The 18,899-nt window shown below is 39.9% G+C and overlaps 1 protein-coding gene across 9 annotated transcripts in view; it reads left to right on the top strand.

Annotated features, from left to right (window-relative positions):
- Nucleotides 1–18,503, top strand: part of CDK5RAP1 (CDK5 regulatory subunit associated protein 1) — a 57,290-nt gene extending 38,787 nt beyond the window's left edge. For 7 of the 9 annotated variants that reach the window (XR_011494618.1, XM_070485756.1, XM_070485759.1 and 4 more), the window contains 3 exons: nt 4,938–5,087; nt 10,545–10,685; nt 18,225–18,503. Coding sequence is in view for 8 of the 9 variants with exons in the window: in XM_070485756.1 (XP_070341857.1) it covers nt 4,938–5,087; nt 10,545–10,685; nt 18,225–18,305 (372 nt within the window). In the remaining variant the exon portion in view is untranslated. The remainder of the gene's footprint in view (nt 1–4,937; nt 5,088–10,544; nt 10,686–18,224) is intronic. The other 2 variants (XM_070485758.1, XM_070485760.1) reach the window with 1 other exon arrangement.
- The last annotated feature ends 396 nt before the right edge of the window (nt 18,504–18,899 follow it).

Here is an 18,899-nt window from a genome sequence, read left to right as displayed (position 1 = left end):
GCAAAGAGTGACAGTTTCACTTCTTCCTTACCAATTTGGATCCCTTTTATTTCTTTTTCTTGCCTGATTGCTCTGGTTAGGACTGCCAATACTGTGTTGAATAAAAGCAGTGAAAGTGGGCATCCTTGTGTTGTTCCTATTCTTAGAGGGATAGGTTTCAGCTTTTCTCCATTGAGTATGTTATTAGCTGTGGATTTGTCTTATATGGCCTTTATTATGTTGAGGTACTTTCTTCTATAGTCATTTTATTCAGAGTTTTTATCATAAATGGATGCTATATCTTGTCAGATGCTTTCTCTGCATCTATTGAGATGATCGTGTGGTTTTTATTCCTCATTTTGTTAATGTGGTGTATCACATTGATTGATTTGCAGATGTTGAACCATCCCTGTGTCTGGTATAAATCCCATGTGATCGTGGTGTATGATCCTTTTAATATATTGCTGTATTCAATTTGCTAATATTTTGTTGAGGATTTTTGCATCTGTGTTTATCAGTGATATTGGCCTGTAGTTTTCCTTCTTTGTGTTGTCCTTGTCTGGCTTTGCGATCAGGGTGATGTTGACCTCGTAAAATGTGTTAGGAAGTGTTCCATCTTCTTCAACTTTTTGAAATAGTTTGAGAAGGATAGGTATTAAATCTTATTTGAATGTTTGGTAGAATTCTTCAGAGAAGTCATCTGGTCCTGGACTTTTGTTTTTTGGGGGGTTTTTGATTACTGTTTCAATCTCTTCACCTGTGATTGGCCTATTCAGATTCTCTATTTATTCTTTTTTTTTTTTTTTTTAAAGATTTTCCCCTTTTTAGTTTTTTTTTTAAAGATTTTATTTTTTTTTCCTTTTTCTCCCCAAAGCCCCCCGGTACATAGTTGTATATTCTTCATTGTGGGTCCTTTCTAGTTGTGGCATGTGGGATGCTGCCTCAGCGTGGTTTGATGAGCAGTGCCATGTCTGCGTCCAGGATTCGAACCAACGAAACACTGGGCCACCTGCAGCGGAGTGCGAGAACTTAACCACTCGGCCACGGGGCCAGCCCCATCTATTTATTCTTGATTCAGTTTTGGGAAATTGCATGAGTCTAAAAATTTATCCATTTCTTCTAGATTGTCCAATTTGTTGGCATATAGTTTTTCATAGTATTCTCTGATATCCCTTTGTATTTCTGTGGTATCCATTGAAATTTCTCCTCTTTCATTTCTAATTTTATTTATTTGAATCTTCTCTCTGTTTTTCTTAGTGAGTCTGGCTAAGGATTTGCCAGTTTTGTCTATCTTCTCAAAGAACCAGCTCTTAGTTTCATTGATCATTTCTACTGTTTTTTGGTTTTGGTTGCATTTATTTCTGCTCTAATTTTTATTATTTCCCTCCTTCTGCTGACTCTGGGCTTTGTTTGTTTTTCTTTTTCTAATTCTGTTAGGTGTAGTTTAAGATTCCTTGTTTGAGATTTTTCTTGTTTGTCAAGGTTGGACTGTATTGCTATGAATTTCCCTCTTAGGACTTCTTTTTCTGCATCCCATGTGAGTTGGTATGGTGTATTTTCATTTGTCTCCAGATATTTTTTGATTTCTTCTTTAATTTCTTCAATGATCCATTGGTTGTTCAGTAGCTTGTTGTTTAGTCTCCACATGTTTGTCACTTTCACAACTTTTTTTCTTATAGTTGATTTCTAGTTTCATAGCATTATAGTTGGATTGATATGATTTCAATCTGCTCACATTTATTGAGGCTTCTCCTGTTTCCCAACATATGCTCTGTCCTTGAGAATGTTCCATTTGCACTTGAGAAGAATGTGTATTCTGTTTTTGGATGGTGTGTTCTCTATATATCTATTAAGTCCATCTGGTCTAGTTTTTCATTTTATTCCACTATTTTCTTGTCCACTTTCTGTCTGGATGACCTATTCATTGATGTTAGTGGGGTGTTAAAGTCTCATATTATTATTGGGTTGTTGTTAATATCTCTTTTTAGATTTGTTAATAGTTACTTTATGTACTTTGGTGCTCCTGTGTTAGGTGCATATATGTTTATAAGTGTTATGTCTTCTTGGTGGAGTGTTCCTTGGATCATTATATACTGCCCCTCTTTGTCTTTCATTGCCTGTTTTATTTTGAAATCTGCTTTGTCTGATGAAAGTATGGCAACACTGCTTTCTAATGTTTGCCATTAGCTTGGAGTATCATCTTACTTCCCTTCATTCTGAACCTGTGTTTGTCTTTAGAGCTGTTTCCTGGAGGCAGCATATTTTTCTTCGTTTTTTAATCCATCCTGCCTCTCTGTGTCTTTTGATTGGAGAATTCAATCCATTTACATTTAGAGTGATTATTGATATATGAGTGCTTAATGCTACCATTTTATCACTGGTTTTCCAGTTCTGTATTTCCCTTATTTCTCATCCCATGTATTTTGGACTGCCAATTCAGTTTGGAAGTTTTCTATGATGGCTTTCTCAGTTTTCTCTTTATTTATCATTTGTGTCTGTGTTCTGATTATTTGTTTAGTCATTATCATGAAGTTTGTATTAAAAATCTCGTAGATGAGCTAGTCCATTTTCTGATAGCCTATTTCCTTAGTTTAGCTGATTCCATCCCTCTCCTCTTTCCCTTCTAAGTTATTGTTGCCACAACTTCTTCTGTCTTGTCTTGTGAGTTTGTAGTTAAAATGATGAAATTAAAGTTATTTTTGATGTTTTCCTTCCCTTATCTTTAATGTTATAATTAAGGGTTTGCTAATCTATTCTGATAGAGAGCTGCAATTTTCTGATTTTTGTCTGCCTATTTATCTCCTTGCTCAAAGCTTTCTAAACCCTTTATTTTATTTTTTTTTCAGGTTTGAGACCTTTCTTGATCATTTCTTGTTTTTTGGGGGGCTGTCTTGTGGTAGTGAACTTACTCAGCTTTTGTTTATCTGGGAAAGTTTTTGCTTTGCCATCATATCTGAAGAATATTTTCCCTGGATAGAGTATTCTTTGCTGAAAGTTTTTATGTTTCACAATTTTAAATATATCATTCCACTCTCTCCTAGCCTGTAAGGTTTGTGCTGAGAAATATGCTGAAAGCCTGATAGGGGTTCCTTTGTAAGTTGTTTTCTTCAGCCTTGCTGACCTTAATATTTTTTCCTTGTCATTGACTTTTGCTAGTTTTATTACTATATGTCTTGGAGAAGGTCTTTTTACATTGATATAATTAGGAGTTATATTAGCTTCTTTTACTTGTAATTCCAGCTTCTTCTCCAGGTTTGGGAAGTTCTCAGCTGTTATTTCTTTGACCAAGCTTTCTGCTCCATTCTCTCTCTCTTCTCCCTCTGGAATACCTATCATCTTTATGTTGCATTTCCTAATTGAGTCAGATATTTCTCAGAGAATTTCTTAATTTCTTTTTAGTCTTTGTTCTGTCTCTTCCTCCATCTGAAGCATTTCTATATTTGTCTCCTCCAGAGTGCTCATTCTTTCCTCCATAATATCAGCTCTGTTATTCAAGGATTCCTGATTTTTCTTTTTCTCATTCATTGTATTTTTCATCTCCAACATTTCTGATTGGTTTCTCTTTATAGTTTCAATCTGTTTCGTGAAGAATTCCCTCTGCTTGTTAATTTTTTTCCCGATTTCATTGAACTATCTAAATTTTCTTTTAACTCATTGAGTTTTTTTATGATAGCTGTTTTGAATTCTTTGTCTTTTAGATTATAAATTTCTGTGCCTTCAGGATTGATTTCTGGGTGCTTGTCATTTTGCTTTTGGTCTGGAGAATTAACATATTTCTTCATACTGTTTGGTGGGGTGGATTTGTGTCTTTGCATAGTGAGAGTTTCCGGTTGCAGATTCCACCTGCCACCACTAGGGGAGGGGGTCAGGAGCTGTGTATTCTGAGCCCGCAGCTATCCCTGGTGTCTGTGCCAGTCCTTTGGAATCTACGCTGACAGAACCCATCTGTGATTGCCTGCTCACAGCTGCTGCTTTTCTAACGTATGCACAGGTGCTCTGGTTGGGGTCACTTGCTCTGGCCACTTGGCAGAGCTGGAGTGCTGGGCAGGGGGAAGGGCACTTTCTTTCACCTGCATGATCCCGGGGGCGTTCTCACTCTGTCCTTGCTATCTGCCTTCCTGGGGTTCTGGCTTGACGAAGACAGCACCGCAAATGCTTAGCCTCCTCTGTGTGGGGCTTTCCCATGGCTGGGAGGCAGCTTGGGGAGCGAAGGCGTTCGCACGGAGAGCCGCCTCCTGCTCCCTCTTATCTCAGAGCCACGCATAGTCCTGCTCAGTAGATCGCTGCTGAGGAGGGAGAGGAGATCCCCTTACCTCCTTCCACTTCCTCCTGGGGGTTCCAGCACCTCCACCTTCAGACATATGGCTGCGTGGGTCTCTCAGACATCTTTTGTTTTGTGTATGTCCTCTCTTGGTTTACAAATGTCCTTTTCGGTGTATCTTACGGGGGAGATTCTGAGGGAAGAGCCCACACTGCCTTGATGCTGATGTGTATCCTATCATTCTTTTTAATAACTGTGTGATATTCTATTGTGTAGATAAACCATAATTTGTTTTACTGGTTACCTATTAATAAACATTTAGGCTGCTTTGCATCTTGTGTCTTTATAAACACTGTATGTGAGTTATTTAGTATATGTACACATGTAACTTTTATCCTAAGGATATCCTAAGGATAAAGGTTACCTTTGTATTCTATAAAAATATCAGCAATTTTGAGTTTATGGTTTTCATGTACTAAATTTAGAATTTAACCCTTGTAAAAATGCGACTCTACTGCATAGTTAGGTTTTTCTCTTAGATGGCTCCTAGAGCTAGAGAACCATCCTGGCATGGCTTGGGATTCTGTACATATGTCTGTAAGTTGCAGGTGGAATGAACATGGTCACCCTCTCTGCTTCAAGACTGGATTCTACCAGTCCTTGGTCACCTCCATCTTCTTCCTTTTTGTTTTTGTAGAAGACACGGGCGTATCACAGGCTGAAGGATGATGTTCCAGAAGAGGTAAAATTAAGGCGTTTGGAGGAACTTATCACTGTCTTCCGAAAAGAAGCAACAAAAGCCAACAAGACCTCTGTGGGTTGTACCCAGCTGGTGCTGGTTGAGGGGGTGAGGCCATATATATATTTATATTTTTTGTTTGTTTGCTTTTTATTTTTTAAGACCCAGTATATCTCCCTTTATTTAGATCTTCTTTAATTTCTTTATGACTTTTGTATTTTTCAGCACACAGATCCTGTACATGTTTTATTGGATTTGCATCTAAATATTTTGGGTTTTTTTTTGAGCTATTGTAATTACTATTTTTAATTTTGGGTGTCCATGTGTTCATTGCTATTATATAGAAATAATTGATTTTGTTTACTTGTGACCTAGCTGAATTCACTTAATAGTTCTAGTAGGTTTTGAGTAGTTTGCTTGGAATTTTCTGTGGAGATAATTATGTCATTGTAGTCTTTCTTCCTTCCTGATGGCCCAGGTTCCTTCTTTTATTGTTTTCTTTCTGTTTAGAGAATTTCCATTGACACTGGCAGCAGATTCAGTTTTCATTTGTCTTAGGATGTCTTGATTTCTCCTTCATTCCTGAAAGATATTTTTGTACTTGGTGGAAGGATTAGGGAAAAATATGTCTACGGCATCTTTCTGGAAGCAGTATTATGTGTATATTTTTAGAATCAATTTTATTGTCTGTCTTCAATGCTTTTTTTTGTGTTTCCTTTTTTTTCTTTCTTTCTTTCTTTTTTTAGCCCTGAGCTAGCATCTGCTGCCAATCCTCTTCTTTTTGCTGAGGAAGATTGGCCCTGAGCTAACATCCATGCCCATCTTCCTCCACTTTATGTGTGTGACACCTGCCACAGCATGGCTTGATAAGCGGTATGTCGGTCTGCACCTAGGATCTGAACTGGTGAACCCCATGCTGCTGAAGCAGAACGTGTGAATTTAACTGCTGCGCCACCAGGCCGGCTCCTGTCTTCAATCCTTGTTTTAGTTACACTTACTTAGACATGTACTGCATTTCAGGAAGTTTGGGTTTCCGGTAGCTTCTATTGTAAAGCTTGGGAGCCTGGCCCTCATTTACAGCACTAAAGAGACAGGGTATGAGGTGAGTTTGGAAACCTGACTTTTTGTGAAGCTGCATGCTGCAGCCAGTGGAGAGAAGGGGAAAGAGAGAGACATGGCCCTTTCTGTGCCTTCCCCCACGTCCTGATTTGAGAGAGTCCTGCTTCCTTCCTTAGGATATGGCAGCATCAAAGCCACCATTTGCCTGGTAATTGTGCTTGTTAGAACTCTTTAGTAGTGAGTAACAGTGGGAAATCTGTTCAAGTCATTCAGCCTAAGCCAGAACGACTTCTATCTTGTACAAGACTTCAGGGATGTGTGTGGAGCCCAAGGGCAGGAATACTGCCAGGTGTCTGGAAGGGACTACCAGCCTGGGAATCCCTTGCGGCTCAGACTTCCTGGTCTCCTCTTCAGACCAGCTTTTCTTGCTACTTCATCTGTGTGGCAGAGTACAGCGGCCTTATAGTTCCTGTGTTTCACTTTGTAGTTCTGGTTATTCACAGACCAAAGTTGTGTGTCTCAGCCCCAATTCACATTTCCAATATAGATATAGAGAGAGTAGTACAATGGATGCCCAGATACTCATTAGCCAGCCTTAACAATTGTCAATACAATGTTAATCGTGGCTAATCTTGTTCCATCTCTTCTGCCCCCACTGAGTTTTTTTGAAGCAAGTACAAGACATCATATTATTTTGTCAGTAAATATTTCAGTATATATCTCTAAAAGGTAAGACTTTTTTTTTTAAAAAAAAGACAATCCTATTATCATATCTGAAATAATTGACAGTAGTTTCTTAATATTATCAAATATCTAGTCAGTGTTCCAATTTCCCTGTTTGTCTTATAAATGTTCTTTTACAGTTGATTTGTTCAAATCATGAAGCCTGAACACACTCTCTTTTTAAAAATTTGTTGTAAAACAATCACATACTAATAGACAAATTGCAAGTATAGTACAAAGAACTTTTCTTCTTAGAATCCATTTGAGAGTAAGTTGCTGATTTGATATTCCTAATCCCCCAAATACTGTAGTGTGTGTCTGATACAAACGGACATTCTCCTACATAACCTAGTCCAACCATCAACATCAGGAAGTTAGCCTTGTCTGATTACTACCATCCAATCCTCAGGCCCCATTTAAGTTTCCCTACTTGTCTCAGAACCGTCCTTTGTAGAAAAAGGATTTGATTCAGTCTCACATGTTTCATTCATTGTCATGTCTCTTTAGTCTCCATTAGTCTAGAATAGCTCCTTAGTCTTTCTTTGGCTTTCATAATCTTGGCACTTGAAGATGATAGGCCAGTTATTTTGTAGAGTGTTCCTCAATTTGAGTTCGTCTGATGAGTTTTCTCATGATAAGATTCAGTTTATGCAATTTTAGGCAGGAATACCAGAGAAATGTTGTGTTCTTGTAATTGTATCTTATGAAGTGACATACAAGTTTTTTCTTTTGCCTTTTTTGTACTTTTTTTTTTATTATATATATATATTTTTTATTAAGGTTATAAAAGTTAACATCTTTGTAAAATTACAGTTGTACATCATTATTAGTCATGTTGTAAGTACACCACTTCACCCCTAGTGCCCTCCCCCCACCCGCCTTTCCCCTGGCAACCACCGATCAGTTCTCTTTGTCCATATGTTAACTACCACCTATGAGTGGAGTCATACAGAGTTTGTCTTTCTCTGTGTGGCTTATTTCACTCAACATAACACCCTCAAGGTCTATCCATGTTGTTGTGAATGGGACGACTTTGTCCTTTTTTATGGCTGAGTAGTATTCCATTGTATATATATATATACCACAACTTCTTTATCCAATCATCAGTTGCTGGGCACTTAGGTTGGTTCCATGACTTGGCTATTGTGAATAATGCTGCAGTGAAGATAGCGGTGCATGGAACTTCTGGAATTGCTGATTTCAGGTTCTTAGGATAGATACCCAGTAGTGGGATGGCTGGGTCATAAGGTATTTCTATTCTTAACTTTTTGAGGAATCTCCATACTGTTTTCCATAGTGGCTGCACCAGTTTGCATTCCCACCAACAGTGTGTGAGGGTTCCCTTTTCTCCACAGCCTCTCCAACATTTGTCACTCTTGGTTTTGGATATTTTTGCCATTCTAACAGGTGTAAGGTGATATCTTAGTGTAGTTTTGATTGCATTTCCCTGATGATTAGTGATGATGAGCATCTTTTCATGTGTCTATTGGCCATCCATATATCTTCTTTGGAGAAATGTCTGTTCATGTCCCCTGCCCATTTTGTAATTGGGTTATTTGATTTTTTATTGTTGAGTTGTGTGAGTTCTTTGTATATTATGGAGATTAACCCTTTATCGGATAAATAACTTGTGAATATTTTTTCCCAATTAATGGGCTGTTTTTTTTGTTTCAATCCTGTTTTCCCTTGCCTTGAAGAAGCTCTTTAGCCTGATGAAGTCCCATTTGTTTATTCTTTCTATTGTTTCCCTCATGTGAGGGGTTATGGTGTCTGAAAAGATTCTTCTGAAGCGATGTCAAAGAGTGTGCTGCTGATATTCTCTTCTAGAAGACTTATTGTTTCAGGCCTAATCTTTAGGTCTTTGATCCATTTTGAGTTTATTTTAGTAAATGGTGAAAAAGAAGGGTTGATTTTCATTCTTTTACATGTGGCTGTCCAGTTTTCCCAGTACCATTTGTTGAAGAGACTTTCTTTCCTCCATTGTTGGCCCTCAGCTCCTTTGTCAAAGATTAGCTGTCCATAGATGTGTGGTTTTATTTCTGGGCTTTCAATTCTGTTCCATTGATCTGTGCATATGTTTTTGTACCAGTACCATGCTGTTTTGATTACTGTAGCTTTGTACTATGTTTTGAAGTCAGGGATTGTGATACCTTCAGCTTTTTCTTTTTTCTCAGCATTGCTTTGGCTATTTTGGGTCTTTTGTTGTTCTGTGTAAATTTTAGGATTCTTTGTTCTTACTGTTCTTTTTTTGGCAGTGTCTGATCTGCTATTATGTATTGAGTTTTTAATTTTAGATATTATATTTTTCATCTGTATAAGTTACATTTGGTTGTTTTCTAATATCCTCTACTTCTTTCCTGTGTTCTTATGTTTGTTTGAAACTTAGTTTCGTATTTGAACTTCATTATAATGGCTGGTTTAATATCTTTTTGATAATTTCATCATTGCTATCATTTCTTGGTCTATTTCTGTTGACTGACATTTCTCCTGATTATGGGTCACATTTTTTTGCTTCTGGGCATATCTAGTTATTTTTGATTGGATGTTGGACATTGTGATGTTTATTTTTGAGAGTCTGGATTTTGCGTTGGGCTTTGGTCTGATACGCAGTTATGGTGTTTGCAGTTCAGTTTGATCCTTTCAAGGCTTATTTTTAAGCTTTGTTAGAAAAGCTTTTTAACTCTAGGGTTAGTTTAGCCTCATTGCTAAAGTGTGACTTTTCTGGAGTCACTACTGTGTGTTCCAAGGATTCAATGAGGATTAATTGGAGGTAAGTCAAATGATTCCCAGCACCATGTGAGCTCTTGGAGCTAATTAGCTGACGGTTCCCAGGCTGCTTTCTTTCTCCGATTTTATGGAGTTTCACTCCACAGAAGCATGTGTTGGTATTCAGCAAAGACTCAAGGGACCCCATGCACATTTCTGCAGCTCTTTTTCTGCTTAGCTCCCCCTCTCTAGAACTTGCTCCACAGTGTCTAGCTCTTACAAGTTCTCTGAACTCTGATGCCTCTTTTCTCAATTCAGAGAGAACTACCATGCTCTGCCTTTAGATCTCCGTCCCTGGTTTGCATTCTCTGGTCTGGCGTGTGCCTTCTCGCAGAATGCGGAGATGATTGGAGGACTCATCTCATTTGTTTTCCTTCTTTTAGGGATCACAGTCTTGCATAATCTGTTCTCCAGTATCTGGAAATAGTTGTTTCATGTATTTTTTCCAGTTTCCTGGTTATTTAAGGCTTGAGGATAAATTTGGTTCTTTTCACTTCATCATAGTTGGAAGAGGAAGACTTGTGTATATTCTAGAAGTTAACACTCTCATACTGGTTTTATTCCCCTCTTCTCGTCTTCTGCAAGTTGTGATGGAGACTCTGGCTTCGAGTCTACCTATTCATTAGGGGCAGGTGACCCAGGCCAAACAGCCCCAGAACATTACTCAGTGATTACTGTGAGACTGGGTAAAGTGACAGTTGGTTTGCTAAGCACATTACCTATATATCCTTGGCTTCAGGCCTGTTGGAGTTCTGTTCCTGCAGAAGGTAATTCTGCAAAGACTCAGTGATTGAGTCATTCATTAACATAGAGTTGTCCAAACTTTATGAAGTTTCTGTTGTGTGCTGTGTACTGCCCTTGTTGGTGAAGCAGCAGGAAACACTTACTGATTCCTTGGTTAAGGAATGCTCTATGAGTAAGACCCTTGGGGATCTGAGAAAGGGAAGTGATAATTTCTGACCTCCAAGAACTGATGACTGTTACAGATTCATAAACTCTCCTCTCTTCTTTCTGCAGCACAGTAAACGCTCTTCCACTGACCTGTGTGGCCGGAATGATGGAAACCTTAAGGTGATCTTCCCTGATGTGGAGATAGAGGATGTCACTAACTCTGGGCTCAGGGTCAGAGCTCAGCCTGGGGACTATGTGCTGGTGAAGGTAAGGTGTGCTGTTGCACTTCTGGCTTGCACTGTGAAATGGGTGTTGGATTGGATAATTTCGGGGGAATGGATTTTTTTCCTGGAGAAATTCTTGAGTAAAATAAAAATCTCTTCTCAACCTGAACATTCAACCTGAGGACACCTTGAATTGAGTTTTAAACCTCTCCTAACTAATTAGTGCCTTCTCGTTTTTCTTCTCTCTTCTCCTTCCCTGAAAGGGTTCTTTCTGGGGATTTGATGAGGTTGGAGTACATAATGGTATATAGTTTCCTGTTGCCGAGAGGCCAGGAAGTGTAAGTGATCTTGAGTGAGTTGATAGTTGTCTGTGTCGCAGGTCATCATGCCCTTCGAGGTCTCTGATGCCCCAGCATCCCAAACTTACATGTCCTCCAGGTGCCTGTGTTCCTTCCCTGGAGCCGATCTAGTTGAATGGCCATGGGATTTCCCCTTTCTTCCCTCCTTCCTTTCTCCTTTTCTTCTTACATTACTGCAGGTCTGCCACTCTCATCTTCCTTTCTCTGGTCCTCATGTCCACTTTGCCCCAGATCAGAGGCTGGCAGGACATGTACTGATGAGGTAGGCAGGAGCAAAGTGCTTCTCCAACCCTGAGCTCTGGAGCATCTGCAAGAGAGAGATGGAGTAGGGGGATTCTTTTTCTGCTGATGTCGGTCAGTGTTATGTCCTCCTCCCTGTTCCTTAGTGCCTCGCCCTCTGCTCTACTCTCTGTCCTCACTCTTAGTGTCACCTTTGTTGTGAGTCATGGGAGCCATGGTCCATGGCTTGCAGCTGAGAAAGGCTCACTCCCCTGGCATGTAACTTCTTTGGGTTGGCCTGGAAGTTTATGACCACTCAGAATTTTTCTGTTCCCTCCATCTGACAAAAACTTAAAACATAATTTGTAGGTTGGGGACTTTATGATCCCACTGCCTTCTGGCCTTGTCCTGCCTGAGGATTGTCTTACTTTAAACATTAATGTGATTGATCTGGAAACAGTCCCTCCTAAGGCTTTTCCATTTATTCTTTGTTCTTTTTTATTTTGGACACTGTCTTGTTTTCTTATTTCTCTGTCTTCTGAATGTTTCTTGTTTGATTTTTAGTCACTTTCCCACAGCTCCTCCTGCTTTCTTTCCACTGTAGCTAAGGGTTACTTGAAAAATGGGATGAGATTGGTGGGCTGGGTTGTACTGTTAATATCATATTCTTTTGTAAAATGGGAAAACTTCATTTGTCAAGAAAGAGGGGGATTCTGTGTTACTTGGGACTCTTTCTTTGTTCCCAAGTGACATAAACTCCTCAGGTAAGATTTAGTGGAAGGATCAAAATGAAGGAGGAGCTGTGGAACCAGAAGTATGCTGGCTCTCTCTGTCGCTCATCTCTGCTGTTCTCATTTCTCTCCACTCAGAGTCTCTGGGCTGTTTGAGAACCATAAATCATAAATTTCACTTTCGTGCATCCCTTTCTTCTATGGTGCTTACTTGGCTAAACCCAACCCTGCTGAAAGTGGTTAACTGCTTACTGTGCATCTGCACCCTTGCAGCTGAATGTTGCTGGGGAAAAGCACACAGTTAATATGTATTACATGGATTAGGTCAGACGATGGTGGTTGGAAACTCAAAATATAGTGCTTTAAATAAGGTAGGAGTTATCTTTCTCATAAAACCCTAGATATGGAAGGTCCAAACTGGTGATTGTGATGGCTCCATGATCATCAGGAATCCAGGCTCCTTCTCTCTTTTGCTCTACTGTGTGTGGCCTCCATTCTCAAGGTCCCCTCTTGATCCACAGTGGTGGCTCCAAGCCACCACGTCCGTGTTCTAGTTAGCGGGAAGGAGGAAGAAGTGAGGGGAGGGCATGCCCTCTTCCTTTCAACATTCTTTGTATGAGTTTCACATTTTATTTCCGCCGTAGTAACAGACCACACCAGGCTGCAAGGAGGCTGAGAAGTGTGTTCTTCATTCTGAATGACCAGGGGCGCAGCTAAATGTTGAGAGTTTTGTTACTGAGGAAGAAGCGGAGAAATGTTGGGGACAAGAAAAAGTCTCTGCCACATTGAACGCAAATGCATTTAGTTCAAATTCATGACCTTAAAACTCAAATGAGCACTCAGGATGGCTCTGAAATCCTTATCCTACTGTATTTCCCTGGTAAATTGACTTTCCCACTTTCTTCTTAAATCTTCCCTTACCTATACAAACTCTAGTCTCAACTGATGTCTCTGCCTATTTCATGAAACCTCATTGTCGCATCATTATTTCCACCAGCTCACTCATATGTCTACTCACACATGCTGTCTGCTCACTTGGGACTGTTTAGGAAGTGTCTTCATCTTCTGTCATGCTGCCCCTTGTGCCTTCTTTTCCATTCCTTCCTATCCTCAAGAGATTTGCATTTATCTCCTTTTTCTCTTACATCTTAAACTTCATGTGGCCAAAATAGAATGAATCCTTCCCACTTTCCTGCAATTTTCTTCTTTTTTAGCCTTTCCCATCTCAGTAAATGGCACCACTCAGATGCTCAAGCCACACATGTAGGAGTCATCCTAGATACTTGCTTTCCTGCACTCCAACAGCAGCCTGTCTGTTTCAGCTCTACCTATGGAATGCATCTTGAACCTGACCATTTCTTTCCATCTCCAAGCCACCGTCATTTCTTGGCTGGGAGATTATAGTTGCCTCCTCACTGGTCTCTTGCTTCTATATTTAAAGAATGAATTATTTTATTGAATCATATCATAAATGTAGAAAATTGCCCACGTGGTAAGTGTACTACTTGACGAATTATTATAAAGTATTATTATTTATATGGTATTTCTAATACCATAATAGTTCAGTTTTGCTTGTTTTTATTGTTATAAAATTGAATCATACAATATATATTTTTGGTGCCTGTCTTCTTTCCCTCAATCTTATGTTGTGCAATTCATGCATGATTATATTTATCCATATTATATGAATAGACCACAATTTATTTATGCATTGTACTGTCGATGGCCATTTTGGTTGTTTCTAGTTTTGTGCTATTATGAATGGAATTGCTATGAATTTTCCTGAACATGTGTTTTAGTGCACATACGTATTCATTTCTGTTGGGTATATGGCTTGGAGTTGCTGGGTCATGGGGTGTGTCCAAGGGAAATAGCCAAAGTGATTGTAGCATTTTACACTCCCACCGGCAGTGCATGAGAGTTCCAGAGGCTTCATATTCCCTGCTTCCATTCTTGCCGTCTGCTAGTCTGTCTGCCCATGGCAGTCATCATACCCTTGCTAAATCAGATCACTCACTCCTCTGCTTAAGCCTTCCAGTGGCTTGTTATTGGAGCCAAATGTAGGGTGTCCAAGGCCTTATATGATCTGTCCCAGCTACCTCTCCAACCTCTACTCTTCTTATTCTCTCTCCTCCAGCCTTGGTGGCTTTCCTTTTGCCCCTCACACCTAATTCTGGTGTCAGAGACTTTGGACATGTTGTTGCTTGGGAGGCTCTTGATCTTTGCCTGGCCACCTTCTTTTACTAGGTTATCTCTCGAATGTCACCTCCCTGAGAGGCTTTGTCTTTACAGAAGCTAAAGCAGCTTCCCTCTGCCTTGCTCTTGTTACTTTTTACTCCAGTAGCTCATTTTATCTTTGTAGCACTTTTCAGTGCCTGAAATCATCTTTGTTTGTTTACATATTTGTTGTCTGTCTTCTCCTGAAAGTACCTTTGAGGGCAGGGAAAACATCTGTTTTGTTCATCTGGATACCTCTAGCATCTAGGACATTTCCTAGAACATAATAAGCACTCAGTAAATATTTACTAATGGACTGACTTGTTCTCATGGTAAGAAATGAGACTACTCGTTACTTTGTCACATGCTTTCAACTCTCAGAGAGATAAAAGAGCCTTTCTCACCAAATTTTGGCCATTAATATCCTAAGGAAGGATTTGACTGGTACATCCTGGATCATGGCTTACCCCTGGAGTATCAGGGCCGGGTCTGTGATGGGCAGCTCACGCTGAACCTTACCATACCAGTTGGTGCTGGGGAGGAGCCATCTCTCAAGAGAAAAGGAGAAGTGGCTATTTGGGACTGAACTATTTCGGACTTCTTAAATTATGTACATTATCTTGCATCAGATGTCTCTTCCTCCCAGGATTGGGGGCACCCAGGAACCATGCAGTCTCTGCTGGCCTGTCATCTCCCTCAGATCCCTTTTGGTCACCTCTCTGCTGGAGGCTCCACATTAAGTCCCTAAAGTACAGTCCTAGTTACCGTGCCTTCTTCTCAATTTTATTTATCTTTTCAAAGAACCAGCTACTTGTTTCATTGATCCTTTCTACTGCCTTTTTTGTTTTAGTAACGTTTATTTCTGCTCTGATTTTTATTATTTCTCTCCTGCTGACTTTGGGCTTTCTTTTTCTAATTCTGTTAGGTGTAGTTTGAGATTGCTTATTTGGGATTTTTCTTCTTTTTTAAGGTGAGCCTGTATTGTGATGAATTTCCCTCTTAATATGGCTTTTGCTGCATCCCATATGAGTTGGTATAGCATGTTATCATTTTCATTTGTCTCTAGATTTTTTTTTTAAGATTTTACTTTTCCTTTTTCTCCCCAAAGCCCCCCGGTACATAGTTGTGTATTTTTACTTGTGGGTCCTTGTAGTTGTGGTATGTGGGACGCTGCCTTAGCATGACCTGATGAGCGGTGCCATGTCCACGCCCAGGATCTGAACTGGCGAAAGCCCGGACCGCCAAAGCAGAGCATGCGAACTTAACCACTCGGCCACGGGCCGGCCCTTATGTCTCCAGATATTTTTTGATCTCTCCTTTAATTTCTTCAGTGATCCATTGCTTGTTCAGTAGCATGTTGTTTAGTCTCCACATCTTTGTTCCTTTCTCAGCTTTTTTCTTGTAATTAATTTCTAGCTTTATAGCATTGGGATCACAAAAGATGCCGGTTATTATTTCCATCTTAAATTTATTGAGGCTTGCCTTGTTTCCCAACATATGGTCTATCCTTGAGAATGTTGTGTGTGCTCTTGAGAAGAATGTGTATTCTGCTGTTTTAGGATGGAGTGTTCTTTATATGTCTATTGAGTCTAACTGGTCTAGCTTTTCATTTAATTCCACTGTTTCCTTGTTGATTTTTTGTCTGGATGATCTATCCATTGATGTGAGTGGGGTGTTGAGGTCCTCTACTATTACCATGTTATTTTTGATATCTTCTTTTAGGTTTGTTAATAGTTGCTTTATGAACTTTGGTGCTTCTGTGTTGGGTGCATAGATATTTACACGTGTTATTTCTTCTTGATGGAGTGTCCCTTTTATCATTATATACTCCCCTCTTTGTCTCTCTTTACCTGCCTTATCTTGAAGTCTACTTTGTCTGATATAAATATTGTGACACCTGCTTTCTTTTGTTTGCCATTAGCTTGGAGTATTGTCTTCCCACTCCTTCACTCTGAGCCTGTGTTTGTCATTGAAGCTGAGATGTGTTTCCTGGAGACAGCATATTGTTGGGTCTTGTTCTTTAATCCATCTCACCACTCTGTGTCTTTTGATTGGAGAATTCAATCCATTTACATTTGGGGTAATTATTGATCTATGAGGGCTTAATGCTGCCATTTTATGACTTGTTTTCCATTTCTCCTGCATTTTCTTTGTTTCTCGTCCTGTGTATTTTGGTATACCTATTGAATTATGTATGTTTTTATGTTGTGTTTCTTTGTTTTATCCTTATTTATTATTTGTGTCTCTGTTCTGCTTTTTTGTTTAGTGGTGACCATGAAGTTTCTATTCAAAATCTCGTGGATATGATAGTCCCTTTTCTGATGGCCTCTTATTTCCTTAGACTAAACTGGTTCAATCCTTTTCCTCTTCCCCTCCTAAGTTGTTTTTCTCACATTTTATTCCATCTTGTGTTGTGAGTTTGTGATTAAAATGACAGAATTATCTTTGTTTTTGGTGTTTTCTTACCTTTATCTTTAGTGCTATACTTTAGTATTTGCTAGCCTATTTTAATTTTGTCTATCTATTTATCTCCTTACTCTTTGCTTTCTAACCCTTTCCTCCCTTTTTTTTTGTCAGGTATGAGGGCCTTCTTGAGGATTTCTTGTAGGAGGAGTCTTGTGGCTGCAAACTCCCTTAGCTTTTGTTTGTCTGGCAAAGTTTTTATTTCTCCATCATATCTGAAGGATGTTTTTGCTGGATAGAGTATTCTTGGCTGAAAGTTTTTGTCCTTCAAAGATGTAAATATGTCATTCCAGTCTCTCCTAGCCTGTAAAGTTTCTGCAGAGAAATGCCCTGAAAGCCTGATAGGGGTTCCTTGTAGGTTATTTTCGTCTGCCTTGCTGCCCTTAGTATTCTTTCTTTTTCATTCACTTTTGGCGGTTTCACTACGAGATGCCTTGCAGTAGGTCTTTCTACGTGGACGTATGGAGGAGATCAGGTAACCTCTTCCACATGGATTTCCCTCTCCTTCCCTAGGTTTGGGACGTTCTCTGCTATTATTTCTTTGAACGTGCTTTCTGCTCCATTATGCTCCTTTTCTTCTCCTCTGGAATACCTGAAATTCTTATGTTGCATTTCCTAATTGAGTTGGATATTTCTCAGAGATGTTCTTCATTTCTTTTTAGTGTTAGTTCTCTCTTCTCGTCTATCTTGAGCATTTCAACATGTCTGTCTTCTGTTATTCTCATGCACTCCTCTATGCTGTCCACTCAAGCATTCAGGGAATCCATATTTTGTTTTATTTATTCCATTGTGTCTTTGATCTTTAATATTTCTTATTGATTCTTCTTTATAATTTCAGTCTCTTTTGTGAAGTAGCTTCTGAACTCGTTGAATTGTTTCTCTGCATTGTCTTTTACCTTGTTGAGTTTTTTGATGATAGCTTTTTTGAATTTTTTTCATTTAGATTACATATTTCTTTGTCTTCAGGAGTGATTTCTGGGTACTTGGTATTTTCTCTGTTTTTTATGCATCCTGGTATTATTTGGTTGCAGTTACCACCTGTTGCCACTGGGTGGGGGTCAAGAGCCACATATTCTGAGCCGTCTGCCTTCCACTGATATCCCAGGTGCTGGGCGGGTAGGAGGAGGGGTTCTTTCTCATGCTTGCTCTTGGAGTTTTCTGGCTCTGCTCTTGCTATCTGCTCTCCTGTGGTGTTGGCTTGATGAGGTCATCCCCTGAGAAAGCTTTGCCCCTGGTAGAGGGCTTCCCTGTAGGCTGCAAGGGCCTTGATGTTCCCGTGAAGGGGCTTGTCCTCCCCCCATTCCTTCCCTTTTGGAGGCCACCCATGGTCCCAGATCACAATCTTTAGGGGAGGGAGTGAAGTTTTCTCTTACCCCATTTCACCTCCTCTGAGGGGGGTTCCAGCCTTTCCGCTGTCTGTCATATGGCTGCTTGGGTCTCAGATGTGTTTTGTGTTGTGTTTGGATGGCCTCTGTTGTAGTATGTATGTCTTTTTCGTTGTATGGTGGAGGGGAGAGATTACCGGGATAGCTCACTCTGTCATGATGCTCACGTCATTCTTACCTTGCCTTCTTCTGACTGGTTTTCTTTCAGATCACCTCTGCCAGCTCTCAGACACTTAAAGGACATGTTCTCTGCAGGACCACTCTGAAGGGCTCCTCAGCATATTGTTAACCTGAGTGGATGGCCTCAGAGTTGACGTGAGCAGTTGTTCCCAACAGGAAGGGAGATATGATTGGGCACTGAAAGAAAGAGGTAATGAAGCTTTGGAGATAAGCTGCAAGTGGTGAAGCCACATTATGTCAAATGGAAAATGTACTTCCTTGCTGCTATGTGGACAGCTTTTACAGTCATTAAATTTACCTAAAATCATCCCTTTGTCTCTCTTATTTTATTTTATTTTTGCCTTGGTTACTGTTTCTGGAATTTTCCTTACAGTGTCTGTTTTAAGTGTTTCCCAGCCCAGTTTCTGCTGTGGACACTGATAACCACTCTGATTTTCTCCCCTGGGCCCTAGGAGTTAGAGACTGAAGGAGGGGAGGTGAAGAGAACCATTTGCTTGGGAAAAGCTGCTCTAGATCTTGCTCACGTTTTGGTTTGATGACAGTGACTCAGCTGCCTTTCTCCTCACTTTATTCTCATATTTTACCTGAGGATTTCCCTCATGGAGCTCTTTTTTAGCTTGTCAGTTCATTCTTTGCTGTCAACTCTGACAGCACTTGGACATTGGAACAGCGTGGGGAAATGTCATTACCTGCTAATAGGCCT

This window comes from Equus asinus, chromosome 15 (genome assembly GCF_041296235.1).
Source record: "Equus asinus isolate D_3611 breed Donkey chromosome 15, EquAss-T2T_v2, whole genome shotgun sequence".
NCBI lineage: Eukaryota > Metazoa > Chordata > Mammalia > Perissodactyla > Equidae > Equus > Equus asinus.
The sequence above is the reverse complement of the archived record's forward strand: the minus strand, read 5'-3'. Positions and strand labels throughout refer to the sequence as shown.